The sequence below is a fragment of the Ranitomeya imitator genome, chromosome 6 (genome assembly GCF_032444005.1).
Source record: "Ranitomeya imitator isolate aRanImi1 chromosome 6, aRanImi1.pri, whole genome shotgun sequence".
Taxonomy (NCBI): Eukaryota; Metazoa; Chordata; class Amphibia; order Anura; family Dendrobatidae; genus Ranitomeya; species Ranitomeya imitator.
The window spans coordinates 498,728,716-498,747,877 of record NC_091287.1 but is presented as its reverse complement, the minus strand read 5'-3'; the positions used below and the strand labels follow the sequence as shown (position 1 = coordinate 498,747,877).

Below are 19,162 nucleotides of genomic sequence, written 5' to 3'. Positions count from 1 at the left end.
GTGCAGAGGTAGAACACAGACATATAAATGGCACATGGATGTGCAAAACGGACATAGAGATGACACATGGATGTAAGAAACGGACATAGAGATGGCACATGGATGTAAGAAACGGACATACAGATGGCACATGGATGTACAAAACGGACATATAAATGGCACATGGATGTACAAAACGGACATAGTGATGGCACATGGATGTAAGAAACGGACATAGAGATGGCACATGGATGTACAAAGGGACATAGAGATGGCACATGGATGTACAAAACGGACATAGAGATGGCACATGGATGTACAAAGGGACATAGAGATGGCACATGGATGTACAAAATGGACATAGTGATGGCACATGGATGTACAAAACGGACATAGTGATGGCACATGGATGTACAAAACGGACATCGAGATGGCACATGGATGTACAAAGGGACATAGAGATGGCACATGGATGTACAAAATGGACATAGTGATGGCACATGGATGTACAAAACGGACATAGAGATGGCACATGGATGTACAAAACGGACATAGAGATGGCACATGGATGTACAAAGGGACATAGAGATGGCACATGGATGTACAAAAAGGACATAGTGATGGCACATGGATGTACAAAACGGACATAGTGATGGCACATGGATGTACAAAACGGACATAGAGATGGCACATGGATGTACAAAACGGAAATACAGATGGCACATGGATGTACAAAACGGACATAGAGATGGCACATGGATGTACAAAACGGACATAGAGATGGCACATGGATGTACAAAACGGAAATACAGATGGCACATGGATGTACAAAACGGACATAGAGATGGCACATGGATGTACAAAACGGACAAAGAGATGGCACATGGATGTACAAAACGGACATAGAGATGGCACATGGATGTACAAAACGGACATAGTGATGGCACATGGATGTACAAAACGGACATAGTGATGGCACATGGATGTACAAAACGGACATAGTGATGGCACATGGATGTACAAAACGGACAAAGAGATGGCACATGGATGTACAAAACGGACATAGTGATGGCACATGGATGTACAAAACGGACATAGTGATGGCACATGGATGTACAAAACGGACATAGAGATGGCACATGGATGTACAAAACGGAAATACAGATGACACATGGATGTACAAAACGGACATAGAGATGGCACATGGATGTACAAAACGGACATACAGATGGCACATGGATGTACAAAACGGACATAGTGATGGCACATGGATGTACAAAACGGACATAGAGATGGCACATGGATGTACAAAACGGACATAGTGATGGCACATGGATGTACAAAACGGACATAGTGATGGCACATGGATGTACAAACGGACATAGAGATGGCACATGGATGTACAAATGGACATAGAGATGGCACATGGATGTACAAAACGGACATACAGATGGCACATGGATGTACAAAACGGACATAGTGATGGCACATGGATGTACAAACGGACATAGAGATGGCACATGGATGTACAAAACGGAAATACAGATGACACATGGATGTACAAAACGGACATAGAGATGGCACATGGATGTACAAACGGACATAGAGATGGCACATGGATGTACAAAACGGACATAGAGATGACACATGGATGTACAAAACGGACATAGAGATGGCACATGGATGTACAAAACGGACAAAGAGATGGCACATGGATGTACAAAACGGACATAGAGATGGCACATGGATGTACAAAACGGACATAGTGATGGCACATGGATGTACAAACGGACATAGAGATGGCACATGGATGTACAAAACGGACATAGAGATGGCACATGGATGTACAAAATGGACATAGTGATGGCATATGGATGTACAAAACGGACATAGTGATGGCACATGGATGTACAAAACGGACACAGAGATGGCACATGGATGTACAAAACGGACATAGTGATGGCACATGGATGTACAAAACGGACATAGTGATGGCACATGGATGTACAAAACGGACATAGAGATGGCACATGGATGTACAAAATGGACATAGTGATGGCATATGGATGTACAAAACGGACATAGTGATGGCACATGGATGTACAAAACGGACATAGTGATGGCACATGGATGTACAAAACGGACATAGAGATGGCACATGGATGTACAAAACGGACATAGAGATGGCACATGGATGTACAAAATGGACATAGTGATGGCATATGGATGTACAAAACGGACATAGTGATGGCACATGGATGTACAAAACGGACACAGAGATGGCACATGGATGTACAAAACGGACATAGTGATGGCACATGGATGTACAAAACGGACATAGTGATGGCACATGGATGTACAAAACGGACATAGTGATGGCACATGGATGTACAAAACGGACAAAGAGATGGCACATGGATGTACAAAACGGACATAGTGATGGCACATGGATGTACAAAACGGACATAGTGATGGCACATGGATGTACAAAACGGACATAGTGATGGCACATGGATGTACAAAACGGAAATACAGATGACACATGGATGTACAAAAACGGACATAGAGATGGCACATGGATGTACAAAACGGACATACAGATGGCACATGGATGTACAAAACGGACATAGTGATGGCACATGGATGTACAAACGGACATAGAGATGGCACATGGATGTACAAAACGGACATAGAGATGGCACATGGATGTACAAACGGACATAGAGATGGCACATGGATGTACAAAACGGACATAGAGAATGTACATGGATGTAAAGACAGACATACGGATGGCTCATGGATGTAAGAAATAGACATACAGATTACATACGGATGACAATAGAAATGAAAAATCATCTGATTTTACTTCTTCCCTGCTAATTTCAGCTTCTGGCGCAGATAAAAAGATAGAGGAAAGTGATGAGGCCCCCATACACATTACATAAGTCAGCAGAACTTGGCAATTTTGTGGGATTGGCTGACCATCATCTGTGTATGTATGGCGACCTCCCAAGTATCTCCAAAGATTATATAGGGGGACATATGTAGCAGCGACTTAGGGTACCGTCACACAGTGGCACTTTGGTCGCTAGGACGGTACGATCCATGACGTTCCAGCGATATCCTTACGATCTCGCTGTGTCTGACACGCTACTGCGATCAGGGACCCCGCTGAGAATCGTACGTCGTAGCAGATCGTTTGAAACTTTATTTCGTTGCTGGATCTCCCGCTGACATCGCTGAATCGGCGTGTGTGACGCCGACTCAGCGATGTCTTCACTGGTAACCAGGGTAAACATCGGGTTACTAAGCGCAGGGCCGCGCTTAGTAACCCGATATTTACCCTGGTTACCAGTGTAAATGTAAAAAAAAAAAAAAACCTACATACTTACATTCCCGGTGTCTGGTCATGTCCCTCGCCTTCAGCTTCCCGCACTGACTGGTGAGCGCCGGCCGGCCGTAAAGCACAGTGGTGACGTCACCGCTCTGCTTTCTGGCTGTCCAGCGCTCACTGTCAGTGCAGAGAAGCACAGCGCCGAGGGACGCGACAGGAATGTAAGTAAGCGGCCCTGCGCTTAGTAACCCGATGTTTACCCTGGTTACCGGGGACTTCGGGATAGTTGGTCGCTGGAGAGCTGTCTGTGTGACAGCTCTCCAGCGACCAAACTGCGACGCTGCAGCGATCGACATCATTGTCGTATCGCTGCAGCGTCGTTTTAGTGTGACGGTACCCTTATCTCCATGACAGGTGGCTTATTCCCACGCAGAACAAAAGGATCAGGCAACTGTATTCCAGCTACCAGATCCTTTGTTCAGCATGGAGATAAGCCGTTGCCAGATACTTCTGGTAACGGGTCTCTCTAAATCAGAGCGTTCCCATGTATGTATGAGGGGAGTCGGGAGAGATAGCTGTTTGCCAAATGATAGCTCAGCTGACATCTATCTAACATGTATGGCTAGACTGTAATATCTTACCAAACAGGAAGCTACCGGCAATACGCTACTTACTAAAGTCCTGTGATGACATCAGCCTCAACACTGCTGTGCGAAAAGGAAGAGAGGGAAAGAGAAAGGTGTCCGGCGTAATGTGAGTCTTAGGCCCCTTTCACACATCAGTTTTTTTCCATCAGGCACAATCCGGCGAATTTTGAAAAAAATGGATCCAGCAAAACGGATCCGTATTTTTCTCATAGACTTGCATTAGCACCGGATTGCGACGGATGGCCTCATGTTTCATCCGTTTTTTGCGGGATCCATTGAAAATTAGTTTTTTGGCGGCCAGAGGAACGTTTCTTTCTGTCCAGCAAAAAAACGCACAGCGACGGATTCAGTGAAAAACGGATGAAACGTGAGGTGAAATGATGGAATACAGCTATCCATCCGTTTTTTTAAATAAATCATGCATTTTACATTCTGGTCTCTTTCTCTCTCTCAGTCCAAACTCTATCCCCGGATAAAAAAAAAGTTGGATCCAGCAGAAAAACGGATCCATTGCATCAGTTTTTCACAATTTTCTACTTGTCCGGTTTTTTCAAAATTAGCCAGATTGTGCCTGACGGCTAAAAACTGATGTGTAAAAGAGGCTTATAGAGACAGTGACCAGGCCGTACTATATCTGTAACATGGCAGACAATCATAGCAGCAGTTTGGAATGGAAAGGCTTCACTTAGGGGTTGTAAATCAGCAATGAAAGTATTTTTTACAGAAGGAAGATTATGTATTGTAAATAAAAATGGGTACAAATGTTACATGCCCGGTATTTCGGTAATACTATGCTAGTGTGTTCTGTTTGATGAATCCTGTCATAAATCACACTCTGTGAGTATCTCCAGGCTCTTTATTCACATCATGTCTCAACCTCCATTACATGAATTCCGAGTACAACAACATCCAACAAGTTCCAAACAAAGAATATAGAACATACATAAAAGTAGTGAGACCCCTAGAGGCCACATGAACATATAACATAGTGCTACATCCTTTCTCTTTTAACTAGAGGAACAATAAAAGATACTAAACTAATGTATACTATGACCAAGTTAGAAATTAACCTAGTACGTCCAGTTAGATATAATCTTTGAGGTGCGCCGGCTTTTTGCTAATTCTGCCAGCTCTGGTAATATAAGATGTGTCACTTTCTACATCTGGTACATCTGGTAGTTCTTCTGATATTGTCTGTCTCTGGCCAGAGTCCTCACCCTGATGGTCAGCTGTCACTGTTGGTGCCTGACTTGTACTTGCTGCCTCGTTGTCTTGGGTGTCTGGATACTGTTCAAAAGGCCATGAATCATCTCTTTCTTGCGTTTTCCTCAAATATCTTCGATTCCTCCTTAGTCTTCTTCCGTCGTCTGTTAGAATTTCGTAAGACCGAGGTCCCAGTTTCTGGACAACCTTTGCCTTTTGCCAGTGTTTGTCAAATGTGGTGCTTGGCTGCAGCCGAATGTTGTCATTTCTCTGGAGCTCAGGCAGATCCTTTGCAGATTTATTGTAATAGAAAGCTTGCCTAGCTTGATTCTTCTGTAATTTAGCTTCGATGTTTCCCAGCAGCTTTGGCTCTAACAGATGACTCGCAGTTGGTACTAGTGTCTTTGTACGCCTACTCATGAGCCTCTGTGCCGGACTGCTGTCTAGGCCTTGGGTGGGTGTGTTTCTATGATCCAGTATAGACAGATATACATCAGCACCTGCCTGGTTTGCTTTCTGCATGAGTCTTTTGGCTGTTTTTACTGCTGACTCTGCTTTCCCATTACTCTGAGGATATCTTGGAGAAGACGTCTGGTGTTCAAATTCCCATTTCTTACTGAAAGTTTTGAATTCTTCCGACGTAAACTGTGCCGCATTGTCAGAGAAAACGATATCTGGAATGCCATACCTGGCAAAATGGGCCTTGAGTTTTTTAATCACTGTTCTCGCCCTTGTGTCCTGCAGCAAATCAACCTCCCAGAAGTTAGAGAAATAGTCCACTGTAATCAGGTATTCTTTGTCATTCCATGTGAACAAGTCTGTTCCTATTTTTGACCAAGGCCTATGTGGAATTTCATGAGGTTGCAATGTCTCCTTTGGTTGCTTATCATTGCAGGATGCACATATTTCACATTGTGCTATGTAATTTTTTATGTGGTCATTCATTCCTGGCCAATAAACTGATTCTCGTGTACGACGTAGGCATCCTTCCATGCCTAAGTGAGAAGAGTGCAATGTCTTCAATATGCCTCTTCTGAGAACTTCAGGTATAACAGCCCTGTCTCCTTTAAAGATGATTCCTTGCTGCACTGACAATTCATCTCTTATGTGGAAGAATGGTGAGACTTCCCTCGGAGCATGCTGCTTGTATTTTGGCCAGCCCTGCAAGATGACAGTCTTTAAACTCTGGAGACTTTTATCCTTCTCTGCAAAAGTCTGGATTTGCTTGGCCTTTTCTTTTGACACTGCAAGGTAGTTACACATATTGATGGTTTCAATGTCTTCCTCCTCATCATTTGTGATAGGAAGGTAAGCTCTGCTTAGCGTATCTGCAATCAGTAAGTCTCTTCCTGGACATCATATTTCTGAAGTCGCAACAGCATGCGCTGTAGTCTCTTTGGGGCATTTAGTAATGGTTTCTTTGTAATGCTCTCCAATGGTTTGTGATCCGACTGCACTGTTACCCGTCGACCGTAGGTGTACTGGTGAAACTTCTCCATCCCAAATACCACAGCCAGTAGTTCCTTCTCAATCTGCGCATATCCCTGCTCTGTTGTTGTAAGGGCTCTGCTTGCAAATGTAATTGGCTGTTTGTTCTGCATTAATGTGGCTCCAAGGCCTTTTTCCGAAGCATCACATTGTACCACCACTTCTCGATCTGGATCGAAATACTTTAGGGTTGCTGTATCTGCAATGGCATTCTTTACTGCTCGGAAAGCAGTCTCCTGGCTTTCTGTCCATTCCCAGCGTACATCTTTGTGGGTTAGCTGTCTCAGTGGCTCACACATGTCTGACAGATGTCTGCAAAATTTTGAGAGATAATTCACCATGCCCAAAAATCGTTGTACTCCAGAAACATCAGTAGGGGTAGGCAAATCTTGTATTGCTCTCACCTTTTCAGGATCCACTTTGACCCCAGTTGAAGTCAGTCGATGACCAATATAGGCCACTTCTGTCATTTTCAATTTGAATTTGTCCAAATTCAGCTTTATGTTTTTTTCTCTGCATCTGTCCAAAAATTGTATCATCTTCTGATCGTGATCCTTGATTGCAGATTCCACATTTTCACCTTCTCCCACTACTAGGATATCATCCGCTATTGTCTTCACTCCAGTAAGTCCTTCCAAAGCCTGCATCAATTTCTGCTGGAATATCTCTGGAGCAGGTTTTAGTCCCATGGGCATTTTCAGCCATTTAAAGCGTCCAAATGGTGAAGAAAATGTTGTCAATAAACTTGAATCTTCAGTCAGGGCCACATGCCAGAATCCATTTTTTACATCACATACAGAAAATATTTTAGCCTTTGATAAATCTGGTAGAACATCATCTAATGTTGGCATTGGGTAATGATTTCGTTTCAGCGCCTTGTTGAGTGGCTTAGGATCAATACATATTCTTAACTTGCCCGATGGTTTCTGCACTATGACCAAACTGCTGATCCAATCTGTGCTCTTATGGACTGGTGCTATCATGCCTCTTCTCTGTAGATCTTGCAGTTCTACTTTCAGCGGTTGCATTAACGCTACAGGCACTCTTCTTGTAGGTAATCTGGTGGGCTGCACTGTGTTGTCAATTTCTAGCCTATATTTACCTTCAAAGCATCCATCACCTTCAAATACATCAGCATACTCTGCTTTTATTTTCTGCATGTCCAAGTTGTGCTCTGCATTTAGTTTTGGACTTTGTATCTCCTGGGCAACTTCAACAGACATAATGTTCTGAGACTGTACTTTTATTAAGTCCATTGCCTGAACTGCTTTTACTCCCAGTAATGGTACATGGTTACCACCCCGTAACACGGTAAATTCAACTCTATAACTCTTTCTGTTACATGGGTTTCGTATTTTTAGCTTACATGTCCCCATTGGTTTCAGAACACTTTTGTTGTACATCACCAGTACCTTGTCAGTTGGCTCAATAGAAACCTGTTTGTTTAGCAGATCAAATGAAATTACATTGCAGCTTGCTCCACAATCCAGCTGAAATCTAATGGGCTTCTCATCCAACAAGAATGTTGCATAAAGCTGCTTGGCATCCTTCACTACTGACTGCCCGACTACATTGACTTTCTCTGTTGTAGACTGCATTTGTAGCCATGTGATGTCCTCTGCACTGTCAGTGTCTGGTGTCACAGTGTGGAGCTGTCTGTACTGTTTGCCTCTTCCTTGCCTGCAGACAGCAGAGGAATTATTCTTCTTGCCACATGACCTGCAGGTTTCCCCATATGCTGGACACTTGGTTTTGTCTCTCTCATGTCTTTTCCCACAATACTTGCAGTGGACAGTGTTTATAGGGTAGTCTGGTCCTGTCTTTCCTTTCATAGATACTGCATGTACCTTGTCATCATCATTCTCACTGGTGCCTGCCATCATCTTCAGGCTGTGCTTTGTGAGCTCAGCAGCCCTGCAGATTTGCAAACATTTCTCTAAAGTCATGCCTTCCTCTCTCAGTAATCTTTCTTTGAGATGACTGTCCTTTATGCCACACACCATTCTGTCCTTGATTAGACTGTCCCTGATCTCTCCAAAGCCACATGTTTCTGCAAGTCTCCTCAGCTCTGTCAGATATCTGTCCACATTTTCACCATCCTCCTGATGTCTTGTGAAAAACTTATATCTTTCCACTGTCTCATTTTTCTTTGGGTCACAGTGTTTATCAAATGCCTGCACAATGTCTGCTAGGAGGAGGTTGTCTGTGTCTGGGAGCAAGGTGTGGGCTAACTCTCTGCCACTTTCCCCAATTAGGTAATAAAACAGCTTTACTTTCCGTTTGTCATCAGTGGGGCCCACAGTCAGATCCACATACAGTGTAAACTCTTCCTTCCAATGTCTCCAAGTCTGGGACAGATTACATGAAGTAACATCCAGTCTCTGAGGGGGCTTCAGACCAGTCTCCATTTTTCTGTACTGTCAGGGAATCTGTACTTACAGTTGTAGTGATCTGTGCAGTTCCAGCCTCATATAAGCTCTAAGAATTTGCAGGTTCTGTGCCCGGCTGCCACCATGTTCTGTTTGATGAATCCTGTCATAAATCACACTCTGTGAGTATCTCCAGGCTCTTTATTCACATCATGTCTCAACCTCCATTACATGAATTCCGAGTACAACAACATCCAACAAGTTCCAAACAAAGAATATAGAACACACATAAAAGTAGTGAGACCCCTAGAGGCCACATGAACATATAACATATTGCTACACTAGTGATTCTATATATCTTTATATGGTGATCTAATCATCAGCTTTGTGTATTGTGTTAGAAAGTGAAGATGATCCTGGATCACTGTTCAGATGAAGCATCGGTGACTGGAGCTCATGATCTTCCTGGACCACTTGGGGATCGTTCATGGTGTGAAGTTTCTGGAGAGACTCCCGGGAAAAAGAGGTGGTTATAGATAAAATATCTCTCTTACCAAACTAAGGATTCCCGTTGCATTTTGAGTCAGATAAGCTTTCTGTAGTCACACTATACTAGGTACGTGAGAATTCTGGTGTCACGGGGCTACTGCGACAGAGAGGTTCCAGAGAACCGCAGCGCTCTGGGCCTCGTTCACACACAGTGAACAGAAGCTCTTCTCCGGTATTCTGACCTGGCTGCTTTGTGCCAGCAGGGCAGGAGTTAACCTTGTTGCTGAGTTGCTGTGAGCTGGGTCTCTCAGCTGAAGTGGATTTTGTAATCTCCTCCTCTGTATAGACCCAGCCTTGACTACAGCTATTCTCAGTGATCAGTTCTGCTGCCTGGCTTGGAGAGTGAAGGAGCGTGATATTAGGAGCTTGGAGGTTTATTTACAGAGATTGGTGTCTGCTGTTTTGGTTGCATGTTAAACCTGTTTTCCTTCCTAGTTTTTTCCTTCTCTTCCCTTCTCTGTGTTTCCTCTGTGGTTGTGTGAGCATTTGGTGAGTTTGAGACTTTTAGTTACCTTGTCTGTATACCCTGTTATTTGTTGTATTTATACACTGGAGCAGTCCACCTCCCTTGGGGGGAGAGGGGGCCTCTGATAGGGTTTGCACAGGCAACAGGGATACGCTGGCGGCTCAGGCCTCCTAACCATCATAGGTACCCCTGAGATAAGGGAAAGCCAGGGCCCCATTATAGTGGCAGGGACAGGTGCAGGTCCCAGTACGTCGTTCTGCCCCTTTATCGCCGTTAACGGCGTGACATCTGGATAATGATCTGCACCACCGGTGGCAGCACCAGGAAAACCAGGGCACTTTAAATGTCTCTACTGTAGATCGGTGAGAGTCCAGGTTCTGAGACCCCCTCCGATCACTCAGTGACGATAAGTGTGATTGGAACACGGGCAGCTCAGGAGACAGAAGCTCACGGCCCCTGCTTTAGCAGAGTACGGATTCAACTGTCTAGGGAGCCAGGGCATTGTGCAGAAGTGACGGTCACGCAGTCTGTAGTCTGGTGACAAGCGCAACTGTGGTGTGTTCTCTACTCTACAAGAGGGTAATGAGAAGAAATTGCTGCAGTCACAGTGAGAGCGCTGTGTGGACCCTGCTTCTGCACTCCTTCCACTGTGACTGCTGTATACAAAGCAGCAGTCACAGTATGTGACTGCAGACTTGCGAATCCTCACATCGCACGCACTGGAGCTGAGAGCCAGGAGCAGAAGGTGCGTGATCGCAAGTATATGATTTGCATACATGCAGTCACATGCCGACTAGATGCGTTCAGCCTCGCTCAATACAAGTGTATTGAACGAGGCCCAACAAGTCTAGTTGGAATGTGGCCGTAAGCAAAATGCATATTTGTGGTCACATGCCAGCACCAGAGAATTCTCACAGCTGGTACTGCGCGCTATGAGGATTTGCAAGTCTGCAGTCACATAGAGTGACTCAAAGGCTGGACAACCCCTTTAACTATTTGGTTATTCTTTAAACTCATCACCCTTCCATAGGATTGGTAACAACTTGCTGATTACTGTGGGTCCGACCCCAGGTATCTCCCCCGATCCTGGGCTATCTCTGGCTACCCGCGGCAGTCCTACAGAGAATGGAGTGACAGAGCGCATACTTGCCCTGCTCTTGAGATCTATGGGGATGGCCACTATCAGATGGATAGGTGATAACTTTTTAAAATTCAGTACAATTCTTTTAAGTCTAGCATGGAAACACCTGCCTTAGTAACTTCTCCCCAGTATATAGTAGTAGACACTTTATTTCTTCTAAGAGGGATATCTAATTTAATGTTTATTCTTTTGTTATGTCTCCTGGTCTATCTAGGTTCCTTAATGTTTATCAGCCCCTACAACTTGGCGGAGTAAAAGTATTTCCATCCGGTGTTCATCCTTCCTTACGTTTTAAAGCTTTTACTGGTTGTATCAGGAATCTGCAGGTTGATAGCAAGGTGAGATGAAGTAGACCGTCTAGGGTGGACCAGCAATGACTACCTTGACTCATCGGCATATTTAAAGTATGCTTCTTGGATATTTGCTCATTTGTACATAGTTTCATTGCATCTCTTTCCTAAGGTCTACGACTTGGAGCAGCCTGTGGATTCAGTACATAGCGCTGCAGGATGCTCTACAATGGATGATCAGTGCAGTATTACTGGATCGCCCCCTTGCGGAGGTCATGGGTTCTGCATAAGCGAATGGAGCTCAGCGAAATGTGACTGTCATCCAGGATTTTTTGGAGAACATTGTGACTTGGGTAAGTTTAATATACAAATTGCCTCTTTAGAGAGGAAGAGGACTTGAACTCTATGTCACCACCTGTTGGAAGCTGCAATCCTATAAATGACTATAAACTCTTTAACGAGCCGTTAAAGGGTCGATAAGGACTTGTAGGATTACTGCTTCTAACAGATGCTTCTATAGTTTTCAAGTCCTCTTCATCTCTGAAGAGGCAATTTGCTTATTAAATTTCCCAGAGGAGTATTGCACGCCGAATAATAAGCCTCCTTACCTTGGCATGCCAGAGCCGGCATGTCACTCTCCGCAAGGAGAAACGTTATCCCTTAGAAATGACGGGGGTAAGGAAATTCTAGACATAAATTCAATAATACTTGATCATAACTGCAGAATATTCCTGATTTTATGTCCTGATTACAGCTCTGCAGGAATGGAGCTTTGATAGAGGAAGTTGGGCGCATTTTGTGATACATCATCGTCTCAGCCCCCACACTACGCACATACAACTCCTGGTTCGTACACGAATGGTTTCCTCTACCGTTCTTCATCTGGTGTCAAAAGACAAATCTTTTCTGCGGTTGGAGGTGAGAGTCATGGGTCCCTCAAATCTGGGGGTCACTTTCCTGTAGCCATTATCAACTATTGGACCTGGAAATAGACAAATTCATGTACTCAAGAGTGTGAATGATAGAGCAGAAAACAGTACAAAGACAGCAGCGGCACAAGGCTGTTGGGGTTAAAAGCTGCACGGTGACCGCTGTATGTGAACACAGCATTAATAATATGGCTGATTGTTGTATATGCGCATAACCAGGCAGCATACTATGTTGCAGGTTGTTGAAGGCCATTTTGCGGTTCGCTTTAACTTTGGAGAACGAAACCTTGTAATCAGACTGTCCGATACCCGGATAGATCATGGGCAATGGACGCTTGTGAGCCTGGAGCGTTATGACAATACCTTCACCTTACGCATCGAAAGAGGTGGCGGTGTCCGAGAAGTGACATCAACCATCGGGAAAAACAAGCTGTTTAATGTTGATTCATCCCACATTGTGCTAGGAAATAGCTCACCACAGCAAGTGGAGAATGATTTTCAAGGTGAGAATGGTAGCCGGTATAAGCAAATACGAAAAATGGGTGTTGGTATAAGTGTAATGAGTAGGTGCACATTCACACCATGGCCACCAACAGACCGATAAGATATTATCCAAGCACGATCGTGTCTTAATTGAGTATTTTCGGCGTGATCTAAATAAATGATCAAGTCGTCGTATCTGCATGTCTCTCGGTGGTTCGACAGCCACAACACATGCAGGGACTCCCTGTTTGTTATTCAATCCCTGCATGTGTTGCAGCTGTTGAACAGCCAGGACACATGCAGTCGCGACCACTCAAACATATTTTTCGAGCACGCCGAATTTAATTAAGACTCGAGCGTCTTCGGATAACACCTTATCCCAGCATGGTCGCTCATCACTAGAAAAAAAAACATTGGGTACTTAGTTGAACCTTTTTTGGTCTGTGCATCTTGTCTATTTAACTTTACATGGACAAGTGTAAAGTGGTCACGTCCAGGTCCTGCTCTGCCCCTCGTCTATTTTGAGGCCTGCTGGCACATAGCGAGGTGAGATGCTAAAGTTAGGGACCATCTGGACTGAGAACACCTTGTCGCGGTGGGATGCTTTTATGGTTTCTTAATCAAAAGAGTGTCAACTAAGTACCCTATGTTTTTACATGCATTACTACTATGTATTTACTTACTGCCTGGTATCCATTGTTTTATTCTAGTTTGTGGGTATCATGATATGTCTGTATACTCTATTGTGGATCTACACTTTTTTTTCACCTAACAGCATGTTAACTCCATCTCGTTATTGATCTTTAGAAGTCTCAGACCCCAATGGTCAGATTGAAATTAGATGGGTTTCCATTTTATTTTATTTATTTTTTTATTACGAACACTTATTCTGCAAAAAAAAAAAAACGCAGATATGTAAACAGCTATAAAGACTATAATGGGACTGGGTACATGTTATATCCATGAAATATGGACTTCTGGATTGGACTTAAACTAGATGCAAAAAGTGGTCTTCTTCTACTATTGATCTAGTAATACAATATTTTACTGCTTGCCACAATAGTAACGTTGGTCCAGACATTATTGGAGAACAGATCTGTTTCACATTTGTCTACAGGATGTCTACGTGACGTGCGGCTTAATGGGCTTCTGCTGCCAATAGGCGGAGAGGGAAATGAGCACATTGTGGTGGTCAGTACTGAGGGGATAAATAATGGCTGCCTCTCGGAGGTTTGTAGGAACCAACCTTGTCAGTCTCATCTCAACTGCGTAGATTTATGGAGAAAGCATGAATGCAGGTACGTGGTATGCAAAATGTTGTGACTATAGGGCAACAAAGCCTTCTAGTTCTAAGAGAAGAAGAACATAATGAAACACAATGACTAAGGGCCCAAGATGTTCAGGTTAGGGATCGACAAAGTATCTTCATCCCTTCCCGATTTATAATAATAGTCCAATAGTTGCAATTATTCGATAATGGTGCATACTATGTTGGGTGGGATGTATTTACTGAGCCCAGCTACATTGATGAATAAAAAAAGGATACTGGTCTCAGAAAATAGCAACACAACCAATTTTCTTTACAAAGGTCAGAATTTTTTTAACCACTAAAATATAACAAAATGAACTATACGAGTTTAGTATTGCCGTAATCATACAGGCCTGAAGAATCGTGTGGCCAGATGATTATTACTGCACAGCGCGGTAAAACAAACACAAAAAATACATTGGAGACATTGCTTTTTTTTACCATTATTCCCATTTTTTACTACATAGTTTAGTAAAATGAATGGTGTCACTGAAGAGCACAAAAAAGAAAAATTCAAAATTCAGGTTCAAAATGTTGGTGGAGGAAATGGAAGGTGTCAACCCTGAACTAGGTCCACTCTCCACAGGCCACATATAAGGATGTCTCTACATTGTACGAGCTCCTGTCTTTGTCCAATCATAATTATGCTACAGTACTTATAAGATTTTTCGAACTAGGAAACCACCTTTTGTAAACATACGCTGGACTCTGTGATCAGATAATTGCCACTTATCTGGCTTGTCTAAAGGTACCGTCACACTCAGGGCTGCCACTAGGAATTTCAGGGCCCCATACTGGCAAAATTTTCAGGGCCCCTTAAGACTCCGCCCAGGCTCCACCCCAGCCCCGCCTCCACCCCTCGAACTGTCAACAGCCCCACCGCTGTCTCTTGCCAAAACTCCACTTCTCACAAATCACACATTAACAGTTCCCATTACCAGATCAAACACATAGCCAGCAGCTTTTGTTTTGGCCAAAAGGTTTTTTTAAATTTGAGACGACAACAAGGTAGACTCTTTTGGCCGAGCCCTACTCTACTCTAATCTATTAAACATTTGTTAAAATATGCAATACAATTTAGGTGTATTTTTATTTATTTTTCAATTGACCAATAATACCACATACAAGGGACAAATACCACAACACCATGACCAGACACCATATTATCACCACATAGTGACCTATAATACTATCTACAAGGAACAAATACCGCCACACCATGTGCAGACCACATATTACCACCACAGTGACTGAACAATATCACATACAAGGGACAAATACCACCGGAGCATGTCCAGACCACATATTACCATCACATGGTGACCAACTACATACAAGGAACAAATACCAACACAACATGAACAGACCACATATTACCACCACACAGTGACCGAATAATAGCACATACAAGGAACAAATACCGCTACACCATGGCCGGACAACATATTACCACCACATTGTGACTGAATAGTACAATACTGATCATTAATAAAAAAAAAAATACTATCACCATAAGTGCCATTATACACAGGAGATCTGTACTTAGTATGCAGTGTGTGTACAGGTAATACAGTGGTCGCCGATGCCATTATACACAGGAGCTCTTCATATAGTGTCAGTGTACATGTAATACAGCGATCACTAGTGACATTATACACAGGAGCTCTGTATATAGTGTATAGTGTACATGTAATACAGCGATCACTAGTGACATTATACACAGGAGCTCTGTATATAGTGTATAGTGTACAGATAATATAGTGATCACTAGTGACATTATACACAGGAGCTCTGTATATAGGGTACAGTGTACATGTAATACAGCAATCACTAGTGACATTATACAAAGGAGCTCTGTATATAGTGTATAGTGTACAGATAGTATAGTGATCACCAGTGACATTATACACAGGAGCACTGTATACAGTATACAGTGTATGGTGTCAGTGTACAGGTAACATACTCACCAGTGACGTCTCTAGCTAAAGTCCTTCATCTTTGCGTTTCTTTTTAATCCAGCGCAGACCGCTATCACTTCTTTCTGCCAGGACTCGTCTCATCTGCATAAAATAACACAGTTATCTAGAGCACCGCTTCCAGAGCACATTCCCCATTTTTTCCCTTTCTTCTACACTACACATCTGACTACAGACGTTCACCCACCATTAATATATAATTGGTTATTATGCAACCCACCATTCCAAATATAAATTATAATCCGCCACTGTGCCCCCACTATCTGTATATAGCCACTTTCCTCATTTAATATATAAATTAATTAGCACCTGTATTCTTCCAATTTATTACCAGTTACTTTATCCTCAACGAACCCACTATGTACCTCCCGCTCTAACCCTTACCCCAATTCATTATAGTTACATGCCCTTTCTGCCTCAATTCATTGCCACGTCTTCTCTCTCTCCCACCCTCTATTCATTATCAATTGATCTTCCCCACCCTCAAAATTCATTATTTGCTCTCCCCACCTTCAATACATCATTTGCTCTTCCCACCCCCAAGTTCAATTCAATTGCTGTCCACGTCCCTCACACTCACTTCATGTGCAGTCCCCATCACCCCCACTTCATCATTTAGTCCCCTATCATCATTTAGTCCCCTATCCCCCCCGTCACTTCATCTGCAGTCCCCCTTACTTCATCATTTGCAGCCCCCTATCATTTCATCATGTGCAGAACCCCCTCAAACACACTTCATCATCTGCAGTCCCTATCACTCCCACATCATTACCTATCCCCATCCCCCCCACATCATTTGCAATTCCCATCACCCCCACATCATTTGCAGTCCCCATCTCCCACATCATCATTTGCAGTCCCCATCACCCCCACATCATTTGCAGTCCCCATCACCCCCACATCATCATTTGCAGTCCCCCCACATCATTTGCAGTCCCCATCACCCCCCATCATCATCTGCAGTCCCCATCACCCCCACATCGTTTGCAGTCCCCCAACATCATTTGCAGTCCCCATCACCCCCACATCATCATTTGCAGTCTCCATCACCCCCACATCATTTGCAGTTCCCATCACCCCCACATCATTTGCAGTCCCCATCACCCCCACATCATTTGCAGTCCCCATCACCCCCACATCATCATTTGCAGTCCCCCAACATCATTTGCAGTCCCCATCACCCCCACATCATCATTTGCAGTCTCCATCACCCCCACATCATTTGCAGTCTCCATCACCCCCACATCATTTGCAGTTCCCATCACCCCCACATCATTTGCAGTCCCCATCACCCCCACATCATCATTTGCAATCCCCCCACATCATTTGCAGTTGCCATCACCCCCACATCATCATTTGCAGTCCCCATCACCCCCACATCATCATTTGCAGTCCCCCAACATCATTTGCAGTCCCCATCACCCCCACATCATCATTTGCAGTCCCCCAACATCATTTGCAGTCCCCATCACCCCCACATCATCATTTGCAGTCTCCATCACCCCCACATCATTTGCAGTCCCCATCACCCCCACATCATTTGCAGTCCCCATCACCCCCACATCATCATTTGCAGTCCCCCAACATCATTTGCAGTCCCCAACACCCCCACATCATCATTTGCAGTCCCCCAACATCATTTGCAGTCCCCATCACCCCCACATCATCATTTGCAGTCTCCATCACCCCACATCATTTGCAGTCTCCATCACCCCCACATCATTTGCAGTTCCCATCACCCCCACATCATTTGCAGTCCCCATCACCCCCACATCATTTGCAGTCCCCCTCACCCCCACATCATCATTTGCAGTCCCCCAACATCATTTGCAGTCCCCATCACCCCCACATCATCATTTGCAGTCTCCATCACCCCCACATCATTTGCAGTCCCCATCACCCCCACATCATTTGCAGTCCCCATCACCCCCACATCATCATTTGCAGTCCCCCAACATCATTTGCAGTCCCCATCACCCCCACATCATCATTTGCAGTCCCCCAACATCATTTGCAGTCCCCATCACCCCCACATCATCATTTGCAGTCTCCATCACCCCCACATCATTTGCAGTCTCCATCACCCCCACATCATTTGCAGTTCCCATCACCCCCACATCATTTGCAGTCCCCATCACCCCACATCATCATTTGCAGTCCCCCAACATCATTTGCAGTCCCCATCCCCCACACATCATCATTTGCAGTCCCCATAACCCCCACATCATTTGCAGTCACCATCACCCCCACATCATTTGCAGTCCCCATCATCCCCACATCATTTGCAGTTCCCATCACCCCCACATCATCATTTGCAGTCCCCCCACATCATTTGCAGTCCCCCCACATCATTTGCAGTCCCCATCACCCCCACATCATCATTTGCAGTCCCCTATCCCCCCTTCACTTCATCTGCAGTCCCCCTTACTTCATTTGCAGCCCCAATCATTTCATGTGTAGTACCCCCTCAAATACACTTTATCATTTGCAGCCCCCATTATTTCATCATGTACAGTACTCCCTAAAACACACCCCATCATCTGCAGTCTCACTCCCCCCCACCTCACCTCACCTATTAAAAAAACAAAAATGTTTTTTATACTTACCTCAGTCGTTCCCGGGGCGTCTAGTGTTTCCAGCAGTGAAGCAGCAGCTAGAATGTATGGGCTGCTGAGAGGACCTGACAGGAGCCCCTACATTCTAGCACATTCACTACTGAGACGGCTAGAATGTATGGGCTGTAGTCAGGACCTGCAGGGAGCCCATACATTCTAGCCACAGCCGAGCAGGAGCTGTGCAGCCGACTAGGTGAGACGGCCGTGCACAGCTCCAAGAAGGCTCCCGGGCCCCAGCGCCGCAGTGCACAGTATTTTACTACATGATGGGGCCCGATCAGTAGAAGCACAACAGTGGGGCCCCGGATCTGCGGGCCCCTCTGTGTACTGCTGCTGACCGGGCCCCATACAGCAGTAATGGCTGTAATGCCCTGATGGCGGCCC

The 19,162-nt window shown here is 44.5% G+C and overlaps 1 protein-coding gene across 1 annotated transcript in view; it reads left to right on the top strand.

Annotated features, from left to right (window-relative positions):
• LOC138643437 (neural-cadherin-like) overlaps window positions 1-19,162 on the top strand; it is a 108,677-nt gene that overhangs the window by 50,077 nt on the left and 39,438 nt on the right. Inside the window, 6 exon segments of the mRNA XM_069732349.1 lie at window positions 9,422-9,546; window positions 11,391-11,514; window positions 11,639-11,819; window positions 12,221-12,384; window positions 12,634-12,898; window positions 13,996-14,176. Coding sequence (XP_069588450.1) covers window positions 9,422-9,546; window positions 11,391-11,514; window positions 11,639-11,819; window positions 12,221-12,384; window positions 12,634-12,898; window positions 13,996-14,176 — 1,040 coding nt within the window.